Below are 27,500 nucleotides of genomic sequence, written 5' to 3'. Positions count from 1 at the left end.
ACACACCATCACCTACGCATCCCTCACCACTCAAAACCATCACCTACTCATCCCTCACCTCACAGACCTTCACCTACTCATCCCTCACCACCCACACCATCACCTACTCATCCCTCACCACTCACACCATCACCTACTCACCCCTCACCACCCACACCATCACCTACTCATCCCTCACCACCCACACCATCACCTACTCATCCCTCACCACCCACACCATCACCTACTCATCCCTCACCACCCACACCATCACCTACTCATCCCTCACCACCCACACCATCACCTACTCATCCCTCACCACCCACACCATCACCTACTCATCCCTCACCTAGTATCCTAGTATATAATCTGTCTATCTCTAACCTATTTTTCCTGCACCTAAGACACTATTTGTACTCATCTCTGTACTCACCCCACATCTACTTTCCTTGGACACTGTAGGTATTATTCATATTGTCCAAGTGTCCAACACACACACACACACACACACACACACACACACACACACACACACACACACACACACACACACACACACACACACACACACACACACACACACAGACCTGTACAGCATGGCCTGTGTCTCTGATTGGCAGTCTTGTATTGAGAGTCCGCTCTCTCTCAGGTAAAGCTCCAGTCTTTTTCGCTCCACCAGTCTTTGCGCCGCCTTCAGGATCTGTGACGCCAAAGTTTCAGACTCGTTCTTTTTCCCCACACCGTGACCTTGAGGAGCCGCTTTACAGCAGACCGATCCCCCAGTTCCAGACGAGGCCTTCATCTTCTTACCGAACCCGTAGAGGTCCTCCACAGAGAACTTCCCTCCTTTCACACTGGCTCCACGACTAGCAAACATGGCTACAGGTGAAGCGAACCGAGGCAGTAGGTGGGATTTATAGCGTTTATATTCAATTCTCAAAATCTCAGAATCTGCCAGAAGGTCGAGTTAATTCAGGATTGATGACATATTTATATAAAGCTTCTTTAGATGAAAAGTCAGAGCTTGGTTTTGTTGGATAAAAAACATCCACTGAAATAAAACCGTTCACCGATGAGGAGCATCAAAAATCTCTGCTCAGAGAAGAGAACGAGGCCTGGACAAAAGCTCAGTGACGGCTTTATTCACAGCCAGTGGCCCAACTGATAAGATTGCTTCTTTTTATTCTTTCTTTCTCTCTCTCTCTCTCTCTCAATCCTTTTGAAATAAGAGAGAGTGGGATTTGTGTTGATGCTTTTGGGGTCAAAAACACACTAATGCTCACTAGATTAACCACCGACCCTCGATGAAAGGATTAAAATAAAAAAAGATGAGTGTTTCATCCATCTATCAGCACGTCTCCATCTAACACCTTCACTGACCCTTCACTGGAACAGACAGGTACTGAGACCACGCCCCTTCATGGGTACAGGGAGGTACTAAGACCACGCCCCTTCACTGGTACAGACAGGTAATAAGACCACGCCCCTTCACTGGTACAGACAGGTAATAAGACCACGCCCCTTCACAGGTACACACAGGTACTGAGACTCACAGTGTGTACTGTATTGTGTTACATGACTATAGGATTAAACATTTCTATTTGTTTTATTTCATTTTATTTTATTTTTATTTAAACATTTAATTTGATTTTTGTATAAATTAGACAAATGAAAAGGAGAGAAGAGATGAATTGTAAATTGTGTGTGTGCACAGAGAAGAAGGAATTGTGTGCGTGCGTGCGTGTGTGTGTGTGTGTGTGTGTGTGTGTGTGTGTGTGTGTGTCTTTTCACAGGTGTGCACACAGACATTTACATGTTACTGGTTGGATGGTGCACACAAAACACACAAAACACACACACACACACACACACACACACACACACACACACACACACACACACACACACACACACACTCCCTTTTCCTCCTAAGAAAGGCAGAATGCCGTCTCCCTCAGGCACTGCAATGTGGCAAAGGAAGTAGGACAGTGTGTGTGTGTGTGTGTGTGTGTGTGTGTGTGTGTGTGTGTGTGTGTGTGTGTGTGTGTGTGTGTGTGTGTGTTCATTTAAAGCCTGTGCTGAGTTTGCTGCATTTTCTCTCCTGGTATAAGCAGCAGCAGAGTCAGATATCTGTCTGTACTCGTTCTGCTGAGCTAAATATAGACACAATGCCCAGTCCTGCCACACTGCTGAAATAAACAGGACCAGACGAATAAACACACAACTACTGAAATAAACACAGTTACTGAAATACACATTTACAGTCATTTCAGCACAGTTTATTATCCAGAGTCATGAATTCTGTCTGATTTCAGTGAATCTGATGATTGGCTCAGTGTTTAAACCTAATCCTGTCTAAATGTGGCTGCGTTACACAGTTTACACAGGTCTGATCTAAACACACTGGACTTACTCAAAAAGACAAAAAACATGAGACAATGGCCACACACACACACACACACACACACACACACACACACACACACACACACACACACACACACACACAGAGAAAGACAGCAACCTTTGCAGAGACTTCTCCGAGGCCCAGAACAAAACACCCCCCCCCTCTCTCAGATCGATACCATGTGCCATTGCCACTGAAGTTCTCACTACTCTGTGAGTCTCATGTGAATTTCAGCAACTCTGTATTTAAAGCGATCGATGAAGCTTCTTCCTGCAGGACCAGTTTCTTTCTGAAAAAAAATCACTTTCCCAACAAAGTGCTCTTTTAAATCTTATTATATATCTTTCTTGATACTACAGAAGCTCCAAATGCTCCTAGGATTTGCTTGTTGCATTTTAGCACAACATATTTTTCATTAATTCATTCATTCATCTTCTACCGCTTATCCGAACTTCTCGGGTCACGGGGAGCCTGTGCCTATCTCAGGTGTCATCGGGCATCGAGGCAGGATACACCCTGGATGGAGTGCCAACCCATCACAGGGCACACACAGACTCTCATTCACTCACACACACACACTACGGACAATTTTCCAGAGATGCCAATCAACCTACCATGCATGTCTTTGGACCGGGGGAGGAAACCGGAGCACCCGGAGGAAACCCCCGAGGCACGAGGAGAACATGCAAACTCCACACACACAAAGGTGGAGGTGGGAATCGAACCCCCAACCCTGGAGGTGTGAGGCGAACGTGCTAACTACTAAGCCACCGTGACCCCATACAATTTTATTAAAATAATAAATAATGTTATTTTATTTTAATTATTTTATGTTTTTACCATAAATTGCAAAAGCTTTAAAATAAATGTGTGAATTTCTATTGACACCAAAGTACATTTACAATAGAAGTAAAATAAAAAATAACATCATAATCAGTGATCGCTACAGAAAGCAGTAAAGTACTCCATATAAATAAATAAATTAATATACAAAAAAAAATCAAAACATGAATCATTAAATAGCTTAAAAATAAATTTTTACTCAACAATTGTTTGTTTTCTTGTGATTTTTTTTATCTCACTTATTATTTTGCTCTTGAATGAGATTAAAAATACCTGAGGTATGTATGAAATCTCGTGTAGTGCAATCTAATAAAATCACATTTGGATCACAAAGGTAATTTGGAATGATAACAACAACAACAACAATAATGATGATGGTGGTGATGATGATAATGTTGATGATAATTAATAATAATAATAATAATAATAATATTAATATTAATAATAATAATAATAATAATAATAATAATAATAATAATAATAATAATAATAATGGTTCCTCCCCGCACCAGTAGGTGGCGATAAACAGTTCTGAAGTATTGAGTCCTGTGTGTGCACCAATAGCTGTGGCCGTAACTCAAATCAGGCCATATTTATAAACAAGTCCCCTACATAGTGCACATCAGCCAGGTTCACTTGGCGGATGAAGTGCGGTTCAACAGGCACTAGGACGCGGATTTGAGCGGTGCCCGTCGTGTTCCTTTATTGCAGTAAGATGGCGGCGTGTATGACAGCGAGCGGACGCGGGGAGCTTTTTATTAATAGTCCGAATGATTTGGTCCCGGATTGGCAAAGACAAGAAGTCAGCACAGGGGTGAGAGATTGTTATTATACTGAGGGGAAAGCGCAGGAATGGCCGCTGTCTGTAAATGTGTTCACCGGGTGTTAGAATGAGACGGCAGATTTAGGCTAAAGCTAAGCTAACAACCATAGATATCTATGGCTAACAACTAGCTAACAAGCTAAGCTAACAACGGGGTTTAGCTTAAAGTTATTTAACACAATTTAAAATTTAGCGTTATTATATTTCTTAGTCTTGCTCACTTTAATAAGCGCCACGTGTCCGTTCTGTAAACCGTAAACACAGTTAAATGGCCACATTGTGTGTTCATCCTACTTATTAATTATAATCTGTATAAAATTACATTAACATTTATTAGTTTTATAGCCCGGTTAGTTCATATAGATTATGGTTGGTTATAGTTATGGTTAGTAAATACACCTGTAAACTAAAAACAAGGGTGGAAAGCAGTAACGTGTCGTTTGTAACGACTCGACTCCGAACCTGGAGAGTCGACTCTCCAACACGAGTCATTTGTGTTCTTTTCAGGTTAAACACATTGTCATTACACAGGTTATCAAATTTGAACAAGGATATTTTCATGAAACTTAACACCTGATCTGATTTAGTGTGAATTACTTCATCAGCTTCATCACGTGACTTTTTCTTCCATTTGTTAATAAGATTGAACAAACTTTACTGTGTTCATGCTTAAGATTAGATTTGGGCCCGAAGTGCAGTTTATCAGTTATTAAAGAAAAGGAGGGGAAAAGTTTTCTCTGGTCACAAGTTTGACAAGAATGATTTGACTCAGCAAGTGAGTAAACGTTTAAAAAGAGAAAATCTGAGTATTAATCAGTAACAGTTTATTTTATTTCTCTTTTTCAGACCACCATCATGGCGGTGGAGTTTGATGGTGGTGTGGTGATCGGAGCTGACTCTCGCACTACAACTGGGTATAAAACATACTCCTGTGTCTCAAGGAAAATGATTGTTGCTTGTATTTGTTTGGATCTGTTAAACCGTTCGTGTGTGTGTGTGTGTGTGGGGTTACAGAGCCTACATTGCTAACAGGGTGACTGATAAACTCACGCCCATTCATGACCATATATTCTGCTGCCGCTCCGGATCTGCAGCAGACACTCAGGCCATCGCTGATGCCGTCAGCTACCAGCTCGGCTTTCACAGGTGACGACACCGTTCCCATAAAACATCTGCAGTCTCAAACCACAAACAACTGGCCATTTCTAACCCTGGTAGCTTCACCCCTTTTCCTCCATGTAGAACACGCTGTGACTTTCAAATGTTCTCAGCCATCCCATAAACACTCTCAGCAGTTACAGTAGTTCTTAACATTACATTTGTGTCATTTCAGTCATTATAATAAAGTCTGTCCACTCTGGTGTCTGGTCCATGGCCTCAGGCAACTCTTAGTTTTAGTCTGCTTGAAAACCTTTTAAAGACTGATTTGATCTCCATTATGAAACTTGAGTAAATAATGTGGTCATTGGCTTTATTAAAGCAAACAACTTTTTGTTTTTATGAGAAATCTTAAAGCACAAAGCAGAAAATATTCATTAGGTTATTTACAGATGTACATTTATGAACACTGACGTTAGAGGTGTGTGTGTTTCAGTATTGAGCTGGATGAACCCCCGCTGGTGCAGACGGCTGCTAGTCTGTTCAAGCACATGTGCTACAAGTACAGAGAGGAGCTGATGGCTGGAATCATCGTAGCAGGTTGGGACAAACGAAGAGGAGGACAGGTGAGTCGACACCACGGTGCCGTTGATTTATTCGCTATAATAGCAGCTCTGACACTGGGACAGGTTTATATTAATGCGTTCATTCTAATGTTATTATTGCTACAGTAAAAGTCATGTTAATTATAGTGGGTGTATTATCTGTTTAAAGCTCATATCGTCTCTTCTCTCACCCCGTCTCTGATCTTGTCTCAGGTCTACACCGTGCCGATGGGGGGGATGTTGGTGAGGCAGCCCGTCTCTGTAGGCGGCTCCGGCAGCTCGTATATATATGGCTTTGTCGACTCGAACTACAGGAGCGGGATGAACAAAGAGGAGTGTTTACGCTTCACCGCTGAGGGTGAGCATCGTTTTATAGTCTCACATGTTTGTATGAACAGGAATACGTTATAAATAACTTAATAGTATCTAGTGTGTGAGATCGCCCGTTATTGACTAGATGGAATTTTTAAGGTTTAAGTCTTATAAACCAAACTTTTTAAACACACTCCCACCTCAAATACAGCTCAGATGTTGTACAGATTCCCCCACATTTATCTACCCTCCCAAAATCTTACATACTGCAGCTTTAATGCTTTTAAGGACAACAGAGAGATCTCGTGTAAACACTCACGTTTCTCTCTCTCTCTTCTCAGCTTTGGCTCTTGCTATGGAAAGGGATGGATCCTCTGGCGGTGTGGTCAGACTGGCAGCCATTACAGAGGAGGGGATCGATCGCAGCGTCATTCTTGGGAATCAACTTCCCAAATTCTCCACTGCCTAAGATCTGTTTGTGCTTTATATCAGTAGCCGTTATACACGCTGTAACTCTTTATTTTTTCAATATTGTCATTTGTGGCTGCATGTTAAATGTTGGAGCGTCAGATCCTTACATTAACACACCGGACTGGTTGCTTATTACGATGAAATAAATGACAGGATCTGTGTGACACTATGGTTGTGTTAAGCGTGTTTCCTTCTAACTAGACGTAAAACGACGTGAGCCGTGCCTCATGTAACATACGAGATCTTTAATTGTCAAACTTTAACATTGCATATCATGGTCACAAGATCATCTTGCGTGTGACAGAAAAGCCACAGGTTAAAAAACTTCTCTATAATAGTTAAATAAAGGGTTTGTTAGGAACTGTGAAAAGCTACAGAACAAAAAGGAAATAACATTCAAGCTAAAAGAACAGAAAAGGAAAAAAAATATAAAAGAAAAAAAGTTACAGAATTTTTAGATCGGAGCTGAACACGGTGTCCATGATGATGTGGAAACAACAGCACCCTTAACACACTTCTGACCTTTAAACCTCTTTGGTAAGTTTGTTTTTCCTCAGCAGGCAACAATGCAGAGTGGATTTTGTGGCAAAAATAATTACATCTCTAAAAAGTAGGAAGAAATATGACATGTAAATATGCACCTTAAACATTTGGGGTCACTGGAATTAATCCGTGACTAAAGCCACACTTCCAGTTTGTGCACTGGGGAACACTTGGGTTACATAAACCGTGTACATGTGTAGTTAGTGTCGGAGTAGTGATTTAATAAAAGTGCAGAGAAAAAGTGTTGTATATAAATATAGTGGACTAAAACATTTGTGTGTAGTGAGACCTGCTGTGGACGAGTGTGACGTTTACTCCAACAACAAAACATGGCTGTGAGTCATAAAGAATTAAGATTAAAAATTAGTTCAAGTTTGTGCCACAAAACTCACTCCGGCGAACAAGGTACGTTTTTTTTTAACGTTATGCAGCAGCTGTTTCCCAAATATACAAAATCCGTAAGAATCCCAAACTACTTGTAAAAACAGAGCGGTACACGTCACGTCTTCATTCCCACACACGTGAATCATGTCACGTTTAGAATTTATATATATAAAAATATATATATGATCGATACACAAATCATCACAACGCTGTGTAACAAACTTTAAAGGATTGTAGGTATCGTAAGGCACTGAAAGCCTGAAGCCTGATTCTTCTGTTGAAAAAGAAAAGAAAAAAACAACTTTAGACGCAGTTTGCGTTTAAAACCATGACGTCATTGCACTGATACGCAAACCGTTTCAAGCTCATGTATGATGAAGTGTGTGTAGTGTTTTCCCACAGAGTAAATATTAAAATTAATTAGTAATAAGAATAAAGAATAATCGATAATTGCTTCCAGCATTTGTTCTGTCAAAAAAAAATAAAAAAGTCTCCACTGCAAAAACAAAAGGATCACAAAGCGAAACCTTATCATATTACACGTCAAATCCAGCTGAACACTTTCTTAATCCTCCAGCAACACATCAATCATTTCAACATTACTGATTCCTCCACATCACTTCCTGTCTCATTAATGAACCGATCAGGTCTCCATAGGGCTGGTGATGTCGTGATGAATGGACGAGGCATTTGTGGGATCAGAACCTTCTCCAGACCAGTTCTGGATCTTCTCTGATGTTGCGGATTGAAGCCTGGGAGGAACGTAATAGTACTGGTTCTGGTGTTTCTGGAACCCTTGTTTGCTCAACTGGTTCTGGTTCTGTTGGGCGCCGTCCTGAACTGGGCCCACATTTGGGTTGTACCAAGTGTACTTCGCCCTCGGGTGTGACCCTGCACCATCTGTGTGCTCTCCGTTATTCTCGTATTGGTTCTGAACAAATCCGTCGAACGGGTTTCGTCCCCGGTTGCGAGATCGGTTCCGGTTACCGCGCCCTCTGTTTCCGTGGTTACGTCGCTGCCACTGGCCCTTATTTGGAGAAGGTGGGGACTGGAAAGTGTGTACAGAGGAAGAAGAGGAGCTAGAGTCAGTTCCTTCCTCTGTGTCTGGTTCTCTCTGGCTGGCTGAAGGTCCCCAATGGAAGCCCCGGTGCTGAGGATTTCCCTTAAAAGGAAACTGAAACTTCCTCTCTAAAGGTGGCAGGAAGCGGCCCGTCCCAGGTAGAAACGGTCCGTTTGGGACGCGGCCGGTCTGAGGTGTAGAGAAAGTGTTTGGGATGCGTCCAGATCCCCCACCGCCACTGCCGAAGGGATTATTCTGAGCGCGCCCCATTTGGGGATTGAAAGAAGCACCGTTGCCGCGGCGACGCTTGATGTCTTGATACCTATCGGGATATTGCCACCTGTGACGACCTCGGCGATACCCGTCGTCCTCCCCGCTCCATCCACTTTGCTCCGTCACCTCTTCGGATGTGGCTTCACCTACGTCGGTCATGGAATCTTCATCTCCCTAAGAGGAACAAGATCACCATGACAACGTGTTTCTATGCTCGGAAAACTGATATATACATAAAAGCGTCTTAATTGTCGACCCTTCACTAACACCTTCATTTTTGATTGGTTCATTCAGTCAGCTTTAACAAATACATGAGAATAAATGAACAGATTGAGAGACAAATGTTTTGTTGAGACAAATGTTTATGTTGTACGTAATAATTGTTAATAAGTTAAATGTTAGACGCAGCGTTTATACATTTTTAAAGTCCTGTGTGAGTGTAAAGTATTAAAAAAGATGAGAGAGATTTATTCGTCTTCTATGACATACCTGCAGCTCTACAGGAAATATGCTCTCCATCTTAACCATTCTGTCCCTGAGTGCTCTGATCTCTTCGTCCTTCATGTTGTTCTGCAGCTTCACCTCCTGCAGAATGTCCGTCAGCTTATCGATGTGCGCTTTCAGATCTCCCATGTCAGTTTTCCCTCCCACTGGTCCTCTACCCCTCTCCTTCTCTCTGTCCCTCCCTCCGGACGTTTTCTCCTCGGTCTCTGGTTCGTCCTCTCCGATGCCCACAGTGTTACACACGTCCCTCGCCACACTTTTCCAGCTCTCTCGCTCCTGAGTGTCTCTCTGTGCGTACGTCCTGCACAGCTCCTTCATCCGCACGATGGACAGAGCCTCAATCTCCTGACGGGTGTGGCGAAAATCTCCCAGAGCCACCTGAGGGACACGAGGAGAGGAGGATAAATAATCCATATTTACTCTCTAGTGAATAACATCACATGCCTTTTCAGTTTACTTTGTAGACCCACAATTACTGACTGAAGTTCATCTGTTGCTCGTCACAAAGTGTTAAGATTCTTTTTTTTTATTTTTTAGATATTTTAACAATAACACATTTATACATATAGAACTATTCATGGATTTAAAATACAGCTACATATTATTATAATGGCTATAACTGAAAGTAGATCATCTAGAAATCTATTCTAATGATTGTAAAATAATAATAAAATAATGCTGCACAAAAATCCAGCAAGTAATAAAAGTTAAAAGCTAAATTGTTTAGTCCTGTAGGCTCTCGATACAATTAAGATGTGTGTGTTTGTGTGTGTGTGCATGGTTTGTGTGTGTGTTTGATGCAAAAAATTAAAAATTCATAATATACAGACACAAATAATTGGAAAAAATTTCTCTCTAATTGAAAAAAAAAGAACTATAAAAAAAGTCAAGGAAGTATTTATTTCGTAGTCATGGTGTGTGTGTGTGTGTGTGTGTGTGTGTGTGTGTGTGTGTGTGTGTGTGTACTGCGTGCCTCGTAGCAGATCTCTTTAACAGCCTGAGTACGCAGCTCCTCCACACTTGGGTGCTGTTTGGTTTCGAGGCTGGCAGGAAGACGCCGTCGCTGAGGGATCTGATACACACGCAGAGGCTCTCGCCGTTTCCCGCTGCTTGGCAAACCGCACTTCTTCACTATGGACTGCACCTGAGCACAAACACAAAATCTGCACATTACTAATGAGGGGAAAAAGAACAACAACGAAATGAGAAACAGAGAGAAATAGTAAAAGAATCATAGCAATAAAATGGGGGGAAATCATTCAGCTTATTTACTTGTTTTGTTCAGAAATCCTATCTCCAATAATAATAATAATAAAAATTGATGATGATAATGATGATGCTGCTTAGATTGGGTCGTACCACCACTATTATCTGAAGGTCCAGCAGGACAAATGACAGAACTGAACAGAGTGAACGCTTCAGGTATTAATGGGTTTAAAAGCCATTTGAATAAACTGTCTGTCCTTCATGAAGGTCATGAATACAGGAATAAATTCTCACTAAAAGTAATTAAAAAATAATGATTTACACTTTAATTAAATTTACTGAGTATCGTGACTAAGGTAACGATATAAATGTGAAAACTAACATCAAAGAGCTTATTTTCTTGTATTATAAAACGTAATATTAGGAAATATAATTTTTTTTACTTTCCAATTGAGAACACAAGAAATGGCTGCTGTGAGCGAGTCCCCCAGAGTTCACCAGATTAGAATGGACCAGAGGGGTGTGTGTGTGTCTGAGAGAGTGTGTGTGAGTGTGCGTGCGTGAGTGTGTGTGAGCGACTGAGAGAGACAAAGAGACGAGGACAGAGACAGAGACAGACCTTGTTGGCAGGTAATTTCTCTCTGAGAGATGAGATGAGCCTCCAACTCTCTTCACAGGACCGTTTATCTGAATCATCACCACTGTCTGAGTCTGCATACTACACACACACACACACACACACACACACACACAAACAGCATTCTTATAATGTATTGACCGTAATACAACTGCACATATAAAGTTCATTGAATTTAGAGAGAGAGACAGACAGACATACAGACAGAGAGAGAGAGAGAGAACAGAGAGAGAGTGACAGAAACAGAGAGAGAGAGAGAGAGCGCATGTCAAGGTCAGACACATTATTCACACTGTCTGTACTTCATGTCTGACTCACACACTCTTGGGGACAGTAAAGAGTGTGGTGTGATGTGTGTGTTTTCTCTCTCTCCATCTCACCAGTCTTTGCTGTTCCAGCAGTTGGTCAGCCTCCTCCTTCTCCTTACGGTACTGATTCTCCAAATCCTGCAGCCTGAGGAACACAGTGTGTTTATATGTTGTTTTATTCACATGGAATACATCTTACACTCCTCATGTCATCTTTTTGTTTCTCTACATTCATCTTGTTTAACTGCCTTGCTCTCTCTCACCATCTCAATTCTGTTAATTATGATTTCTTCTCTCATTCCCAGTCCCCCCTCTCAGTCCTGCCCCCACCCTCTCTCACCTTCTTTCCATCTCCTGTTTAATATCAATGCCTTGTTTTTCCAGCAGTTCTTTCTGTGCATAGCTCCAGTCCACCTGCTCCCCCTGCTGGTCCTGTGTGGCACTGCGCTCTCTTTCTAACCGTGCCTGCTCAGGATGATTAAAGCGAAACACGTGGTTCTTCCCCATTACCACTCGGTTACCTGACACACACGCAAAGACAGAGACACACACACAGACAGACACACGCACACACAGACAGACACAGACAGACACACACAGACAGACAGACAGAGACACACACACACACACACACAGACAGACGCACACACAGACAGACGCACACACAGACAGACGCACACACAGACAGACGCACACACAGACAGACGCACACACAGACAGACGCACACACACAGGCGCACACAGAGACACACACAGAGACACACACAAAGACACACACACACAAACACAAAGACACACACAAACACAAAGACAGACAGAGACACAGAGACACAAAGACACACACAAAGACACACACGAACACAAAGACACACACAGACACACACACAAAAGACACACAGTAAATGCACGTTACATTTGCAAAGTAAACTCTCACATGGGTAAATATTCTTAATTAAAGAAACAGAAACCATGAATGCAAGAGAAAAGTTCTGAACCTTGTTTGAGCACAACTCCTTCTGTGATCTGTTTGCCATTAACATACGTTTCTGCTCCAGGTAATGGCTCTAAAGTCACAACAACTACAAAGAAAGCAACAACAAAAAAACAAAGTAAAACTTTTAAACCTTTCTACAAAATAAACCAATAGAAGTAAAAGAGGGCAGTGTGTAATACAATTACAGTTTTACCTTCCCCATTTTCTTCTACTTCACTGCAGAAAACACAGTGAAGCTCCTTTATAAACTGACCACTCAGACGAATATCTACATCCTCCTGTCCGACCCTGAAACACACACACAGATAAATTAAGTAAAGAAATCTCTTACAATCAGAAAAGTCTGATTCTACACTTTTTTCCTTCTTTCAGAAAAATTACTGTCCTCTTTCACATCTAACTATAACACCTTTCTTACTAGTCCTAGTAGTCCTACTAGGTGTTGGTTTATGTAAAGATAATAAAGTGCTTTGCAGGCAGACAGAGAATATGATAAGTTTTGTACTGTACCTGGTTATTCCATCTTTAATGTAATACAGCAAACATTCTGACATCAAAGGATCTTCATTCAAGTTCACTAAATGTGGAGTCTGAAACACACACTTGTAATATTTATCTAAACACTATATAATAAGTATAGGATATAGGTGTAGCGTTACATGTACAGTATAGCTTCAAAATCTAAACTGTGTGTTTGGGGGGAAAAACAAATACAATAATAATAATAATAATAAAAAAAAAACACTGGAAATCTGAATGTGTTAAACACTGGATTACTGGGAAAAAGGGTCATAAAGACAAAATCCAGAAAAGAGAATATCACTGTACTCAAACACAGGAAGAGGTTTAGAGGAAGAAGGATAAAAAAAAAAACTGACTTTTTTGGGAGAAAATACACCGACGGTCCCTCCGTCCTCTCTTATGGACACTCCCATCTCTGCCAGCAGGGCCTCTCTGATAACACACACACAATGGGAAAGTTCCATACAACTGTTTAAATCACACAGTGCAGTGTCTATGAAGATCTATATATACAGTATCTGACAGAAGTGATTACACCCCTTACATTTATGTAAATATTATATTCTATATTTTCATGTGACAACACTGTAGAAATGATACTGTGCTACAGTGTAAAGTAGGGAGTGTACGGCTTGTATAACAGTGTAAATTCTCTCTACTCTCAAAATAACTCAAAATATTTAGTGTGCGTGTGGGTGTGTGTTCCTACCTCTCTAATCGTATGGATTCAGTCTTGCGCAGTTTGTCTTCCCATGTCTCATTCAGCTCTGCAATGATCTTTTCTGTTTCCTAAGAATTGAGGAGAAAGCCATTGGTAGATGGGGGGAGGGAGAGAGAGAGAGAGAGAGAGAGAGAGTATGATAAAGAGTGTCAGAAACCACAGATGGTGTGTGTGTGTGTGTGTGTGTGTGTGTGTGTGTGTGTGTGTGCGTGCGTGTGTGCGTGCGTGTGTGCGTGCGTGTGCACTACCTTCAGTCTCTCCACAGCTTCCTCTTTGCTAATAGGTTTTACTGGGCTGGTGGGTAGGAGGTCTTCGATTGGTGCATCATGGGTAATCTGGGCACCAGAGACAGTGGGCTGCTGGGATACACCTGAACCTCCAACTACAGAAGATCCTGACAGATTTATTATTATTAAAATTTGTTAGGACTTTAAATCTAAATAAAAACCTGCCACAAGATGTGTGTTGGGTTTCTTGTAGGAATGTGTATGAGCCCAATTATAGTCTATGTAAGTGTCTAAAGCGATGGGTAAAAGAGGCGCTGTGTGTGTGTGTATGTGTGGTTTACCTGCAACAGGTATTAGGTCACTGAGACCCTGAGCCAGCAGCAGCTCTTTGAGTCTTGACACTTCCTCTTTAAGCTCTCTGACCAGACGAGCGTTCGGGTCTTCGTTAATGATGGCATTACAGCGGATTTGCTTTGCTCGGTCCGCATACCTGACACACACACACACTTTCCTAAATACACAGCATGCATTTTGTGTGTTCTTTATGTTTTTTTTTTTGTTTTTTTTCTAGAATTACTTGAAGAGTGTTTCTGGAGTGAGAATTAAAAAGTGGTGTGTGTGCGTGTTTGTGTGTGTTAGTGTGTGCGCACATACCTGAGTGTGCTGAGGGTTTCCTCATAGTTAATGTCTGCTGGACTCAGAGCAGCAATCATGGCTGTACGAGAGTTCCCCCCTTAATCAAACAAAACATCAAATCAGATAAAAATGGCTGCAGCAAACTCACGCCTTCAAACTACTGAGACACGTATTTACAGCCCAACACACACTCACCCAGGTTCTCTCTCAGCAGCCAAGTCAGAACAGAGTCTCTGTAAGGAATAAAATCAGACTTCCTCTTTTTGGTGCTTTGCTGTTTGAAGTGGAGGAGAAACAAAACAATGCAATCACACCTTTATTTTTGTCCGCAGTCTTTACAAGACGGTCATTAAGCTGAAGCTCAGTGGATCAACTGAAGTGAAATACAAAAACAACTGTATGTTAATAGATCATGTTTATGTTAGTGATATAGAGATGAACGTGTCTTACGATATCTGCCAGTGCTGAGATGACTTTGCCCAGTGTAGTGAGAGATTTGTTTATGTTTGCACCTTCCTGCAAATTACACAAGAAAAATAATGTTTAAAGTGTTAATAATAATAATAATAATAATAATAATAAATAACTAGTGTGTTGTTGAACTAAGTCAAAGATACAGCACCTTTAACCTCATGCCCTTTGCCCCGGATGAATCCGCTCTCTCACTTCCTGCCAGGTCAACCAGACTGATCTTACTCACCTGAACAAAATTAGAACACAGACTTACACACTTCAAATGAACATTTGTAAAGCTTATAAAGCTCAAAGGCCTTTACTGCATGTACAGTAGAAGAAAAAACAAACAGGTAGGAATAAAGGTGTGTACAGTGCAGAGTGCAGATGAATGTTAATATCTGTACATCACCGGAACATGGACCGTAGCTCTGGGTGCAATATCATTGACAGGGTTAGAGCGATTATGTTAATATAACCCTATCATTTACATAGCTTATTCACAGGGAATGTGCCTTCCTGATAATCTAAGACTTAAAAAAAACAACTATAAAATAATAGAATTAAAAAAACTATAAATATTACACACCTTCTCAGTGTCGAGGTTGGTCATCTGGTCGTGGCGTCTCTGTGTGAACAGGATGGTGAACACGGCGTGAGAGCGGCTGCTCGTCTCGTTCATGTTGGTAGCGGCCACCGTCCTGAGGCGGATTGAGTTTTATAGTGTTTAGTTTGAATTTTAATGATATATAATCATATTCTATTGATTTAATCTTGCCGGATTTATTTAGAACTGCAACTATTTTCTAAGGCAGAAGAAAGCTGCAGAAAGTGTGTTTTTAATATATACACATTATAAATAGGTTTCTTCAAGGTGTATGATTCTACTAGGTTAAAACCTACTCAGATTTGTGCCCATGGGTTTAAACACATAAGCACACTTACACACACACACACACACACACATACAGTAAATAAGAAACACTTAATTTCTCAAACTCCTTTTAGAGTCAATTCTTTCAACTTACCAACAATCTCTCACTCTCTCACACACACACCTAAATGTGTTTTTTTACTCCTTCATTTCATTTAAAAAAATATGCTAAATGTCCAGAGTATACTGATATATGTATTTTATTGTAGACATATATCTGATATTGTGTTTTTTCCACCCTTGATTTATTTATTTGTTTAAATGATACCTGGCTTTGTTGCCACAGTCCATCAGGTCTGCGATGTCGCTGTAGTTGGTGACAGCCAACTTGGACAGATCCTCTACATAAGGCCCCATGATGGGATGTTCTCTGACCCTGAGCGGGCCTTTACTTTTCGGGTTTAGCAAATCCCTCACACGCTCACAGTAAATCTCCATATACGACACCTGCACAAGCACACGCACGTACGCACAAAACTCATACAAGTGAAATAAATTGTGACTTTCACAATGAGATTAATAAAGTCTACATCTATCTATCTATCTATCTATCACATAATATAAATGTATTTACACCACAGTTCTGTTAGATTCTGGACACTGATTGGTCAGGAGGTGTGGATTAGTTTTCTTACCTCCACAGAGTAGGACAGGTCAGGGTCGTAGTTTTCTGCAGTACGTTTGAACAAGTCTTCACAGAGCTAGGAACGGAAACACACACACACACACGCGCACAGAAACAGAGACACACAGACAATATAGATGTAGTTTCTGTTACTTTACAGTAATTGCCATTGCCACTTTACATTTTACACCAAAAATCAAACTCTACACTGGCCTTGCATTATATGTTGGTAAAAAATCTGTATGATTCAATTAAAGTGCAAGTCATTTTTCTAAAGAGAAGTAAACAGTTACAGCACATGGAACACAGAGGAACATTCCTGTGTTTAATCAGATTTACAAAGAGCACAAGACTTCATCAGACTGAGAGTGTTATGGGATTTCAAGAAAAAAAATACAAGAAAAAAAGTGAGCAAGTGAGAACAAAAACAAGCAAGTGTGCAGATAAACAAGAGAGGAAATAAACCGGCATGTACACAAGCAGGTAAGTACATAAATAAGTAGGCAAGAACATCAAGTGGGACAAAGCAAGCAAGCAAACATGCAAATTATTGAGTGTGAGAGTATGTGTAGGTTTGTAAGTCAGAAATAAGCAAGCGGGCGAGCGAGTAAATAACTACAAGTATATAAGTAAGTAGGGAAATGAGCGAGGATGTTATGTGTGTGTGTAAGTAAGTATGCAAGTTAGCGAGGATGTATGTGTGTGTGTGTAAGTAAGTAAGTATGCAAATGAGCAAGTAAATACACAGGTAAACCAGTGCATGTAGTTTAAGCCTAGTTCTAAATGCTGATGTCTCCCAGCTTCATCTCTCTCACCTGTGGGATGATGCCCTGCTGCTCAGGCTCCTGTTTGCCCATCATTGTGTAGGATTTTCCAGCTCCAGTTTGTCCATATGCAAAGATACAAACGTTGTAGCCTTCGAAGGCATGAAGCAACATTTCTTCTCCGATGTCCAAATACACCTGCCTCTGTGACGCAAAGCATGGGTCATCTGCCTAATGGGAATAATGTCATTAGAGAACAAGCTCAAGTAAATTAACTGTATTATGATTAAAGTGATAAAAATTTTTTTTTTAACAGTCTGTTATTTAACAGAGAAAAGGAACAAAGTTCCTGTTGATGAGCATGTGATTCTCCACTCCAGACTCCAACTGAACATTCCTGTGTGTTATCACTGCTCAAGGTCAATAAGAACACATGGTATGTGTGTATTAGAGTAAAGAATGCTGTGTGTGCACTCAGACTTTTAAACCCGTCATGTAGAGAGAGAGAGAGAGAGAGAGAGAGAGAGAGAGAGAGACTCACTGTGTTGTGTGACCAGTAGGAATAATCAAATGTGAAGCTCTTGGCTGTGTCTTTGGGCTGTTTGGGGTTGGTAATGCCTGAAATACAAACAGTTCAACATTAACCATTAACCATTTTTTTTTTTATGTCTGATTAACCTTTTTATTTTTAGTTATTACACACAGGGACTGAATTTTTTTTGTACACATCAGAAGTTGAGACTATAATTCATAAGACATACAGATATATACAGTACAGTAATCAGCAACATCAAAAGCAGCTGAAAAATTGGAAAACTGTTCAAATTAACCACCATTTTAAAGAATACAACTACAAGTCTAAAGTTTTACAATTCATGAGTGTTTAGATGTGAAGTGGGCGGGACCAGGATACTAGTTAGATTTGAGCAGAATACATCTCGGTAGCCTTATGATTGTGTTACTAAATTCATTCTATTTTTTTTTTAAACTTATTTGCTCTGATTCAAAAAGTAAATGTAATTCACAGCTTTAAATAGAGCTTAAATAGTTGGAAAACAAACCAAACAAAAAAGAAACCCAGATACTTGGAGGTGTGTCTGACATGGTGAGTAATTAACAGCCGGTAATAATGTGATGGTTCAGTCATCTCATGCAGATTTATACCTAATTTAGTGGAATTAAGACCCATAAATCCAGAGATTTTGAATTAGAGAATAATTTTCCATCAGATAGGAAATGTGTGAAAAATAAATAGTTTTAACAAAGTAACAGGCCATGAACACTCCCCTATTTCACACCTCTTAACTTTTACATAATTTTTTTCCACAATTCCTGGCGTTCAGCCCTCTTTAAATACAGACAGAAGAAAGCACAGACTGCGCAAACGCTCCAACAGACCGAGAGTTCCTTTACAACTTTTAACTGGGCCTCATCATCCCCGCCTCCCTCTCTCTTTCACAAACAGATCTCAGATCAGTGTTCAAATCCACTAGTGTGGAGGTGGGGGTGGTGGGGGTGGTGGTAAAGCCAACAGAGTGCCAGCATTGTAGATTCTTTAAATAGAGAGAGAGGGGAAGAGGGAGGAGAGGGCGTATGGGAAAGAACTGAAGAAGAAGAGAAAGTGGAGGATTGAGAGCAAAGGGAAGGGTATGGGGTGATGAAGGGGGAGTGCACACAGAGATTCCTGTGGAAAAATGGTGGAAATGCTGAGTAAGAGGAAGAGAATGTAGCACAATGTGGTTAGAAACTCAGCACCAGAGCTAACAGAACAACTGGCATAGCAGTTCCACTCATGCTAACAGAGCACTAACGCTAACACAGTGGTGCTGAGAACCTGTGATAATATTTTAAGCTCCATCACAAGTTTACATTACAGTTCATATAAAACGGTTATGAAATGCATTACATACACACAACAAGGAATGAAATGTCTGAGTAAATCAACGTACACTTACATTTCTGTAGCTCCGAGACGCAGCATGTGAGATCAGCAAGATTGTACATTAGCGTAGCTTTGATTAACATAAGTGTGTGTGTGTAAGAGACTTTTTGATGTTTGTAGCCATGTGTTTTGATTTGGGTGTGTGTGTGTGCAAAACTCACAGGTGGACTTGTCCTGCATCTGGATCACACACTTTGCTCCACGGTTCATCTCGCGGGTGTTAAAGGGCCGCACGCGAACTGCCACTTTAACTGAAGACGCCATGACGACCGCAAGCCAAGTAGATCTTAGCACCTACAGGGTAGTGGGTTTAAAGCATCCAAATGTCACACACACACAATTAATAAACAAACAGAGAAACCACACTTATATATACTGAATTTGTTAACCTATGCTTGTTTATTTATTGCGCGTGGCATGATGTGCTGTAGTCAGATTTAATTTTCCTGTTACTTTGTCCTCCATTTTCTCATCATATTTTCCACATGGATCAATTACAATATGTTGGACTCTGATATCCAGGTGTGGACCAGTGTGTGTGTGTGTTTCCTTTAACAGTGTGCTTCCTTTAACAGGATGAACAGCCTGGCAAGTAGCCAAGTCATACTTTAACAGAAAGTGGAATAAACCTCATCATTACAGCAGAATTTGTAGGGGGGGGGGGGGGTTAGAAAGGGGGAAAAGGTTCTTCACAGTGTTTGTGCAAGATTTCTTTGTGCAGCTGTATGTTAAGCCCCTTTTCAATAAATCTATAATAGTGTATTTAAAGCACTGCTAGTTTGGTCTGAGAGACGAGGGTGGGCTGGTGAGGAATGTGACTTAAGGGTGTGTGTGTGTGTTTTAAAATATCTACTGTGAACAAAGTGAACAACAACAAGTGCAATAGAGATCTGCACACATCAATGTCAGTCTCTCTCTCCACACACACACACACACGCCTCTCAGTGACACACAGCCTGCATGATGCACATAGCTGACATTACACACATTTCAGTGCCAATTTCGAAACACACTCAGGCTCACGCAATTACAGCAACAAGTGTGACACTATTTTCTCTCTCTATATTAATCCTTCCATCATGACTGCATTCTCTTTTAACTCTTCTCCCTCATTCACTCAGTCTATCAGTCTTTAACCTTGACACTATGACATATCTATCATGTGATCATCAGATGCAGATGGTCACTCTCCCCCTCCGTTATTACAACAACCGTGTATCGCAGATACATCATAAGAAAAACCTCTTACATTATTATATGAGATAAAAAGTTCTTTAATAAAACAGAAAGTGGGTTTATTTATCATTCCTCTTCTCATTGGTTACTATGGATATAAATTACAGTTAAAATCCATTTATAATTTTATAAGAATGCAGAGGACGAGAAGAGCTCAGGATCAACATCAATGCGCTAGGAAGGTCGGAAAAGACGGAAGAGATTTAGGAGAAGACGGAGTCCATTAAGTTGAACAGTTGAACCATGTACTGGTCTTTTCCCCTCACTGTTTTGTTGGTTTGAAATGACAGTCACAAGTCTGTGATTCATACAGCAGTGCTGGTTGGTTTGACTCAATGATTCAATCTCTTTATTTTAGAATTTACTCATGAAGAAAATTAATGAGAATCTTCTCTCATGTATGTAATGATTCTGACCAAGTGATTTAGTGCAGTTTTAGTGATTTCACTAAATTATTCAACATCTTGAATCTAAATCAGTACTAAATTGGTTTTATTCCATTTAATTCGTTTGATATTCTATTTGGAAGTGAATCGTTCGGATGATTTCGGACTTGAACACGCACACGCGCACAGACGCATGGCACAGACGCATGGCACAGACGCATGGCACAGACGCATGGCACGCACGCATGGCACGCACGCACAGACGCACGCACAGACGCACGCACAGACGCACGCACAGACGCACGCACAGACGCACGCACAGACGCACGCACAGACGCACGCACAGAGACACGCGGACACGCACAGAGACGCACAGACGCACGCACAGACGCACGCACAGACGCACGCACAGACGCACGCACAGACGCACGCACAGACGCACGCACAGACGCACGCACAGACGCACAGACGCACAGACGCATAGACACACGCACAGACACAGTCAGTAAATGGGAGAACAGCGGGAAGAAAGAATAGAATGAGATTAAAAAAAATTCTAAACAAGGACAAGAAAGAACTTAATTAAAATAAACAGAGAGAAGCGACCAGTTTTTAATGTGAACCTCAGGAATGTGTGTGAACTGAATTTACTGTCTGTCAGTGTAACATTACAGGGCCGGAAGATTATAATCTCTCAGTCTTAGTCTCTCTCTCTCTCACACACACACACACACACACACACACACACACACACACACACACACACACACACACACACACACACACACGCCTGAAGGGAAACATAGGTTTAACACAGGTGTGAGAAATGAACACACCTTTAAAAAAAGGTGACAAAAAAAAACAGTAGAGAGAAATGAGAAAAAAGAATAGAGCAGAGAAGAGAGAGAAAAAGATAACTAAGAGCACAGAAACAAAGAAGAAAAACAATCAGCAATTACAAAGAAAATAAACAAGGAGAAAATAAGAGAAAGCTGAGAGAGAGAGAGAGAGAGAGAGAGAGAGAGAGAGAGAGAGAAAGAAAAAAGAGAGGGGGAATCCAGAGAGAGAGAGAGAGAGAGAGAGAGAGAGAGAGAGAGAGAGAGAGAGAGAGAGAGAGAGAAGGGGGGATCCAGAGAGAGAGAGAAGGGGGGATCCAGAGAGTAGAGACTGGGATAAATAAGAAGAGGGAAAAATTGTGTGAAAAGATAAGTATGGTGATGCAAAGGTGGAAGATGAGAAAGAAGAAAAAGTAAAGTTACAGATGATGAATTGAAAAAAGAAAAGAAAATAGAGAGGGATAAAAAAAGGTAGGAAATTAAATAAATTCAGCAAGCAAGAGGGAATTAATAAAAGAACTGATAGGTAAAAGATGAAAGAATGAAGAACTGGAAAAAAGAGACGAGATGAAAAGTAAGAAACAAAAAGGAAGAGAAAAATTGAATAAGAGAAAAGAAGAGAAAAGAAGAAAGGAACACGAAAGGAACTAAAGAGGTTACAGCAGACATGAGAGAAATAAAGAGAAATATAGAAGAAAAAATAAGAAAATTTAATTTAGAGGAGAGAAGGAATAAAACACACACACACACAGTATCAGGTGTGTTTACAGAGGTGTGTGTTTAGTGGAAGCTGACAAGACAATGTTTGTTTAGTCAATTTTACCTTCACGTCTATACTGAATCAAATAAAAAAACTTAACAGGACTGATTACATAATTAATCATGTGGGATTTTGTGTTGAAAACAGTTCAGAACCACACACACACACACACACACACACACACACACACACACACTTACAGGTTGTAGAATTAATTTGTGTTATGAGATATTGATTTTTCTAAACTTTAAATTTAAATGTCAGATTATAAAAGACGCAGAATTTCATACATTACTGTAACAGATTATTAGAGGAGATAAAGCTCGTTTACTCACCGTTTAAAGAATCCAGTGAGAAGCCAATAAAGCCGAGTGTGCAGACTAGCCGCACCTGTTTAGCATGCTAATCACCGGCTGCTCAAAATCACCACACACCGAAAATAAAAGTTTATCACAAAGTTTGGGGCCAAAAACTTCATAAAGCAGAAAAACACCTAAACTTCCTCCGGCGTCACTTACAACCCGTGAGGACGTTTTCCCTCGATGACGTCACTTTTACCTCAGGTTAGCCAGTTAGCTTAAAGACGTCAAACTGCCTTTAAATCACCTTACAGGACGAAAACAACTCCAAAACTAGCTGTAAAATCAATAGAAGTGGCAAAGGATTACAATTTAACCGTTAAAAAGTGAGTCACTGTGTCCACTGTAAGGTCCGAGGGGGAAATAATAAAGATATAAAAACTAGGTGAGGCCAAAAAAAAAGAAAAAAGAAAAAAAAAAGTGACCGGTAAAAGTTGGGCCTCGCGTGCGGCCCTGGCAGCTGCGCCCGTCTCGCGCGATCCAGCTGGACAACCTCTCCGGCGGGGTTGCCAGGTTGCATAGAAGCACCCTCTGGGGTACGGATTGGGATAAAGACACATATCCCAAACTTTTCAAAAGTTCAATAAGTGGCCATTCTGAATTTTCTGTGTGTCCAAACCTTAATCACAATACTTTAGTAAAATCCCAGATTAATAATAAAGAACATTTGTAACTCACATAACGAAGCAGCAATAACACAAAAACCTACAGGGGTTGCAGTCCAGTGACTTCTGTGCCAATCCAAAGCCCGGATAAATACAGAGTTTTTTGTCAGGAAGGTAAAACGTGCCAAATTCAATCATGAGAATCGTCAGTGAGAATTGCACACCGGATCGGTCGAAGCCCTGGTTAACAACGACCGGCCACCGGTGCTGTCATCCTACAGGGTGCCGGGGTACTGTTGGTGGAGCAAGAAGAGAAGGGAAAAGAGTTTATAGTCAGAGAGAGAAGAGGAAAGGCAGAAGTATAGGTCTGAGAATAGGGAATATTAATTTTGGTACAATGACAGGGAAAGATAGAGAGCTGGTGGACATGATGGAGAGAAGGAAGGTAGATATACTGTGTATACAGGAGACCAGGTGGAAGGGGAGCAAAGCACATAGTATTGGGGGGATACAATCTGTTTTATTATGGTGTGGGTAGGAAGAGAAATGGAGTAGGAGTGATAGAAAATAGACACGATTACAAGGAATCACAGCACAGTGTGAAGAGGGATGTGATGAAGGCCAAACAGAAAGCATACGCTGAGTTGTGTGTCAGGTTGGACACAAGGGAAGGTGATGAAAGCGTGCAGATTAGTGAGACAGAGACGGGAAGGATGGACAACAGATAAGGGTGATTAAAGATAGAGATGGAAAGGTGATGACAGGTGTGGAGAGTGCATAGAGAAGATAAAGGAGTATTTTAAGGAAAATGAGAGGGAAAGAAGGGTGAGAACGGTTCACTGACAACACCTGCTCAGAACTAGTAGTCTAGGCCAGTGGTTCTCAAACTGGGGGCCAAGAGATGGTGCCAGGGGGCCTCGACATATTTAAAATATGTCACTCTTGCTTGTCTTCAAAACTTGAGAGCCCTGTATTGGTAGAAGGATGTTGGAGATGGAGCTGCAGGTCAGAGGTCAAGAGGTAGGACAAAGAGGAGATATATGGATGTGTTAAATGAGGAGATGAAGGTAACTGGTGTGAGAGTCGAGGATGATGAGGATAGAGTTAGGTGGGAACTGATGATTTGCTTTGGTGACCCCTAATGGGGAAATAAGTCGAAGAAGAAGAAGAAGAAGAAGAAGAAGAAGAAGAAGAAGAAGAAGCAATAACACAAGTAGCATTGTTCACGTACATCTGGAATATTTATAAATGTGCAGATATAAATGTGCAGATTATAAATTCAGTAAATTTCTGGAATGTTTCAGCAACTTTAATTTGCAATTTCATTTACAGTGATGAAACTTATGTGCACAGTTTCTTATGTTGTCATGATCTCGGTCACAATCTCTATTCATATTGAAAATGAACTAAATTAAACTAAAGATGTTTTAATCTTGGGGTAGCACGTTCGCCTCACACCTCCAGGGTTGGGGGTTCGATTCCCACCTCCACCTTGTGTGTATGGAGTTTGCATGTTCTCCCCGTGCCTTGGGGGTTTTCTCCGGGTACTCCGGTTTCCTCCCCCGGTCCAAAGACATGCATGGTAGGTTGATTGGCATCTCTGGAAAATTGTCTGGTGTGTGTGTGTGTGTGTGTGTGTGTGTGTGTGTGAATGAGAGTGTGTGTGCCCTGTGATGGGTTGGCACTAGGTCCAGGGTGTATCCTGCCTTGATGCCCAATGACGCCTGAGATAGGCACAGGCTTCCCGTGACCCGAGAAGTTCGGATACGCGGTAGAAGATGAATGAGTGAGATGTTTTAATCTTTTTTGGGATTTAAACTGTGACTGAAAATGTGGTAAAAAATGAAAATGACGTTCAATCTGGCAACGCGACCGGTCGCTGGCTCCGTAATGACGTCATCGCGTTTTAAAGCGACAGCAGGTCCAGTAACTAAAGATCCACGTCACATAAAAACAGCATTTAAAAGGTTAATAACATCCGAAAAGTTTGTTATATTTACATTATTTACCTAAAGTGATATAAAAGCATGTACTTGGGAAAAAACCCCACAAACCCTAAAATATAAGTAGAATAAAATATGTAAATAAGAAGAATAAAACAAATAAAAACAAAAGAAAAAAGGAAAAGAAGAAGAATGACAAAGGGAGACAGAATGAGAGAAAAAGTGACAAAATAATTAATTAAAAAACTTTTAATCCTAATGTAAACCTTTAATATAAATAGAAAATAAAATATTCAGCATTTTGAGCTGGATTACGAAAAATGTAGTTTATAATATTTATACCTACTGCGCATGCGCAACAGACTCATGCGCTCGCGCTCATCAAGGACTTTCAGATCGTCCAAGAAAATATAAATATCAGTGAAAATATAATTATTTCAGGTCTAAGCAGGAATTATTAATAAACCTTATTATTAAACAATAGTAAAGCAATATATGATAATATTTATATTGATTAGTTAAGATATAGTTTATTACGTGTTAGCTTAGCATAGCTCAATGTGGCACCAGGAGCTCCAGCTGCAAGATGACACAGAAAATAACAGACTTTTCCTCAGTTTTGCAAAGTAAACCTGTTAAATATCTAAAGTTTTGTTATATATTGCTGTTTTTTTAGACTTTGGGGTAAATATATAACGGTTTTTATCGTTTAACGGTGAAGAATGGGTATGTGCTGCCCTCTGCAGGCGATCCAGGGAAGTCCAGCGGCGCGACACGTTCACTGCGCGTGCACCTGCCCTAAATCTTCATCGCTCTTCTTCATCATCATCATCATCCTCTCAGTATGGTGAGGAGTTTTGGGAGAAAATTCTCAGCTATCCAAGGTGAAAATAATAAACAAAATTAACACACAAACATAAATAAAATACACAGTTTTCAAACAGCCAGGTGACCATATTGACTTAATGTTCATAGTTTTTCTTAAAACTGAATAAAAAAGCACAAAATTACCACAGAATCAGATGAATTAACATCTAATGCAGGATTTTTACAGAAAGTAAAGCAGTTTTAAGTTTTACGAACTTTTCTCTCAGAAGGATTAAATCCTGACTCATAGTGAAGGAATTTATACTGACGTACGTGTCCCTTAGTGACACGTTTTCTTAGGAAACCCTTCCGCTCTCCCACTAAGAGATGTGTCCTAGTTTGCATGGGTTAGTGTTGAAAACACAAGATCAACTATCAGAGTTTGGTCTTACCTTGAACGCAGGTGTCCTTCGTAGCCCCTCGGTCTTCTAACGAAGGATCCTCTTCAAGTTCTTCTACCTAATCTATTGTTTGAATCTTTAGATGAAGGAGTTAGACTTAGACCTTCTTGTCTTGTCAGGGTCCTCACCAAGGGAGGCCTTGTTTTTATTAAAAGTATAAATGCATGTAATATATGTAAAGTAAAATAAAAGAAAATTACAAATAAAATGTCCTTCGAATAATCAAACGGTATTAGAATAAGTAAAAGTAAGTAAAATGCAAAGTTTATAACAAACCAAGAAACGTTCTCCAAGTGTAAGCTTGCGTTGGTTCTCTGATACACACAGAGTATCACATGCACAGAGTATCACATGCACTGATGCTGTCTACACTAGAATGTACACACGATGTAATTCAAGACAAGCTTTTATATATTTTCAAGCCTTTCACCAATACGCCATTCTTATTGACTTTAAAACCAACATTCCTTTCCATTCCTCTCTTACAAGACCGACATCCTCCAGCATTCCTCTCTCCAAGTCGGTGACCCCGTGGTCAGCAGCCGGCTGTATTCCCGTATTCCCCATAAGGCATTGTCCCTTTTAAAATGCACCAGCTTGAAATATCATCTCACTAACTAAGTCCTTCCCCTACACGCGTTGTGTGGTTTCTCTTTACGGGTTACTGTCAGCGGTGTCCGATGAGCACTGAGGGTTGACTTTTTAAGAGAGCTTTCATATAACATACTCAGCACATCATATCACATCATTTTAATATTCTTGATCTTGATCCATTCTTCGTGTCTGTCTCGGTACGGAGTCTGATTCTTTTTCATCCATTGATTTCTTCAAGCTTT

General features: G+C 40.6%; 3 protein-coding genes across 4 annotated transcripts in view; 2 read left to right on the top strand and 1 right to left on the bottom strand.

The window, feature by feature from the left end:
• Window positions 1-3,884: 3,884 nt before the first annotated feature.
• psmb6 (proteasome 20S subunit beta 6) lies at window positions 3,885-6,707 on the top strand. The gene is made up of 6 exons (XM_027134660.2): window positions 3,885-4,043; window positions 4,899-4,966; window positions 5,067-5,198; window positions 5,647-5,776; window positions 5,969-6,113; window positions 6,409-6,707. Exons 1-6 carry the CDS (start codon window positions 3,945-3,947, stop codon window positions 6,534-6,536), a joined length of 702 nt encoding a protein of 233 aa, XP_026990461.1. The 5' UTR covers window positions 3,885-3,944; the 3' UTR covers window positions 6,537-6,707.
• Window positions 6,708-6,763: 56 nt separating this feature from the next.
• kif1c (kinesin family member 1C) lies at window positions 6,764-23,332 on the bottom strand. The gene is made up of 24 exons (XM_027134659.2): window positions 22,825-23,332; window positions 19,433-19,565; window positions 17,871-17,947; window positions 17,381-17,560; window positions 16,576-16,641; window positions 16,209-16,387; window positions 15,596-15,707; window positions 15,176-15,253; window positions 15,004-15,069; window positions 14,749-14,827; window positions 14,572-14,650; window positions 14,259-14,407; window positions 13,939-14,084; window positions 13,679-13,758; window positions 13,326-13,401; window positions 12,958-13,037; window positions 12,641-12,735; window positions 12,449-12,532; window positions 11,794-11,974; window positions 11,526-11,598; window positions 11,128-11,226; window positions 10,276-10,446; window positions 9,288-9,680; window positions 6,764-8,972 (listed from the first exon to the last, which is right to left on the bottom strand). The coding sequence occupies exons 2-24, from the start codon at window positions 19,533-19,535 to the stop codon at window positions 8,109-8,111; spliced, it is 3,510 nt and encodes a 1,169-aa protein (XP_026990460.1). The 5' UTR covers window positions 19,536-19,565; window positions 22,825-23,332; the 3' UTR covers window positions 6,764-8,108.
• Window positions 23,333-25,733: 2,401 nt separating this feature from the next.
• LOC113635328 overlaps window positions 25,734-27,500 on the top strand; it is a 3,473-nt gene continuing 1,706 nt past the window's right edge. Inside the window, exons 1-2 of one of the 2 annotated variants that reach the window (XM_027134654.2) lie at window positions 25,734-26,022; window positions 26,118-26,280. In XM_027134654.2, the coding sequence (XP_026990455.2) occupies window positions 25,983-26,022; window positions 26,118-26,280 (203 nt within the window). In that variant the 5' untranslated portion in view covers window positions 25,734-25,982. The remainder of the gene's footprint in view (window positions 26,023-26,117; window positions 26,281-27,500) is intronic. The other variant, XM_027134653.2, reaches the window with a different exon arrangement.

The sequence above is a fragment of the Tachysurus fulvidraco genome, chromosome 26, assembly GCF_022655615.1.
Source record: "Tachysurus fulvidraco isolate hzauxx_2018 chromosome 26, HZAU_PFXX_2.0, whole genome shotgun sequence".
Taxonomy (NCBI): Eukaryota; Metazoa; Chordata; class Actinopteri; order Siluriformes; family Bagridae; genus Tachysurus; species Tachysurus fulvidraco.
Note: the sequence above shows the minus strand (reverse complement) of the source record. Positions and strands in the feature narration are given on the sequence as shown.

What these genes read in the sequence shown, in the direction of transcription:
- psmb6 (XM_027134660.2), top strand. Translation starts at nt 3,945, where the DNA reads ATGGCGGCGTGTATGACAGCGAGCGGACGCGGGGAGCTTTTTATTAAT. An exon ending in GACTCTCGCACTACAACTGG is followed by an intron (nt 4,967 to 5,066) that starts GTATAAAACATA and finishes GTGGGGTTACAG; the next exon opens with AGCCTACATTGCTAACAGGG. An exon ending in TACCAGCTCGGCTTTCACAG is followed by an intron (nt 5,199 to 5,646) that starts GTGACGACACCG and finishes TGTGTGTTTCAG; the next exon opens with TATTGAGCTGGATGAACCCC.
- kif1c (XM_027134659.2), bottom strand. Translation starts at nt 19,535, where the DNA reads ATGGCGTCTTCAGTTAAAGTGGCAGTTCGCGTGCGGCCCTTTAACACC. An exon ending in AGCAGGGCATCATCCCACAG is followed by an intron (nt 16,642 to 17,380) that starts GTGAGAGAGATG and finishes TTCCGTTCCTAG; the next exon opens with CTCTGTGAAGACTTGTTCAA. An exon ending in GAAACCCTCAGCACACTCAG is followed by an intron (nt 14,408 to 14,571) that starts GTATGTGCGCAC and finishes TGTGTGTGTCAG; the next exon opens with GTATGCGGACCGAGCAAAGC.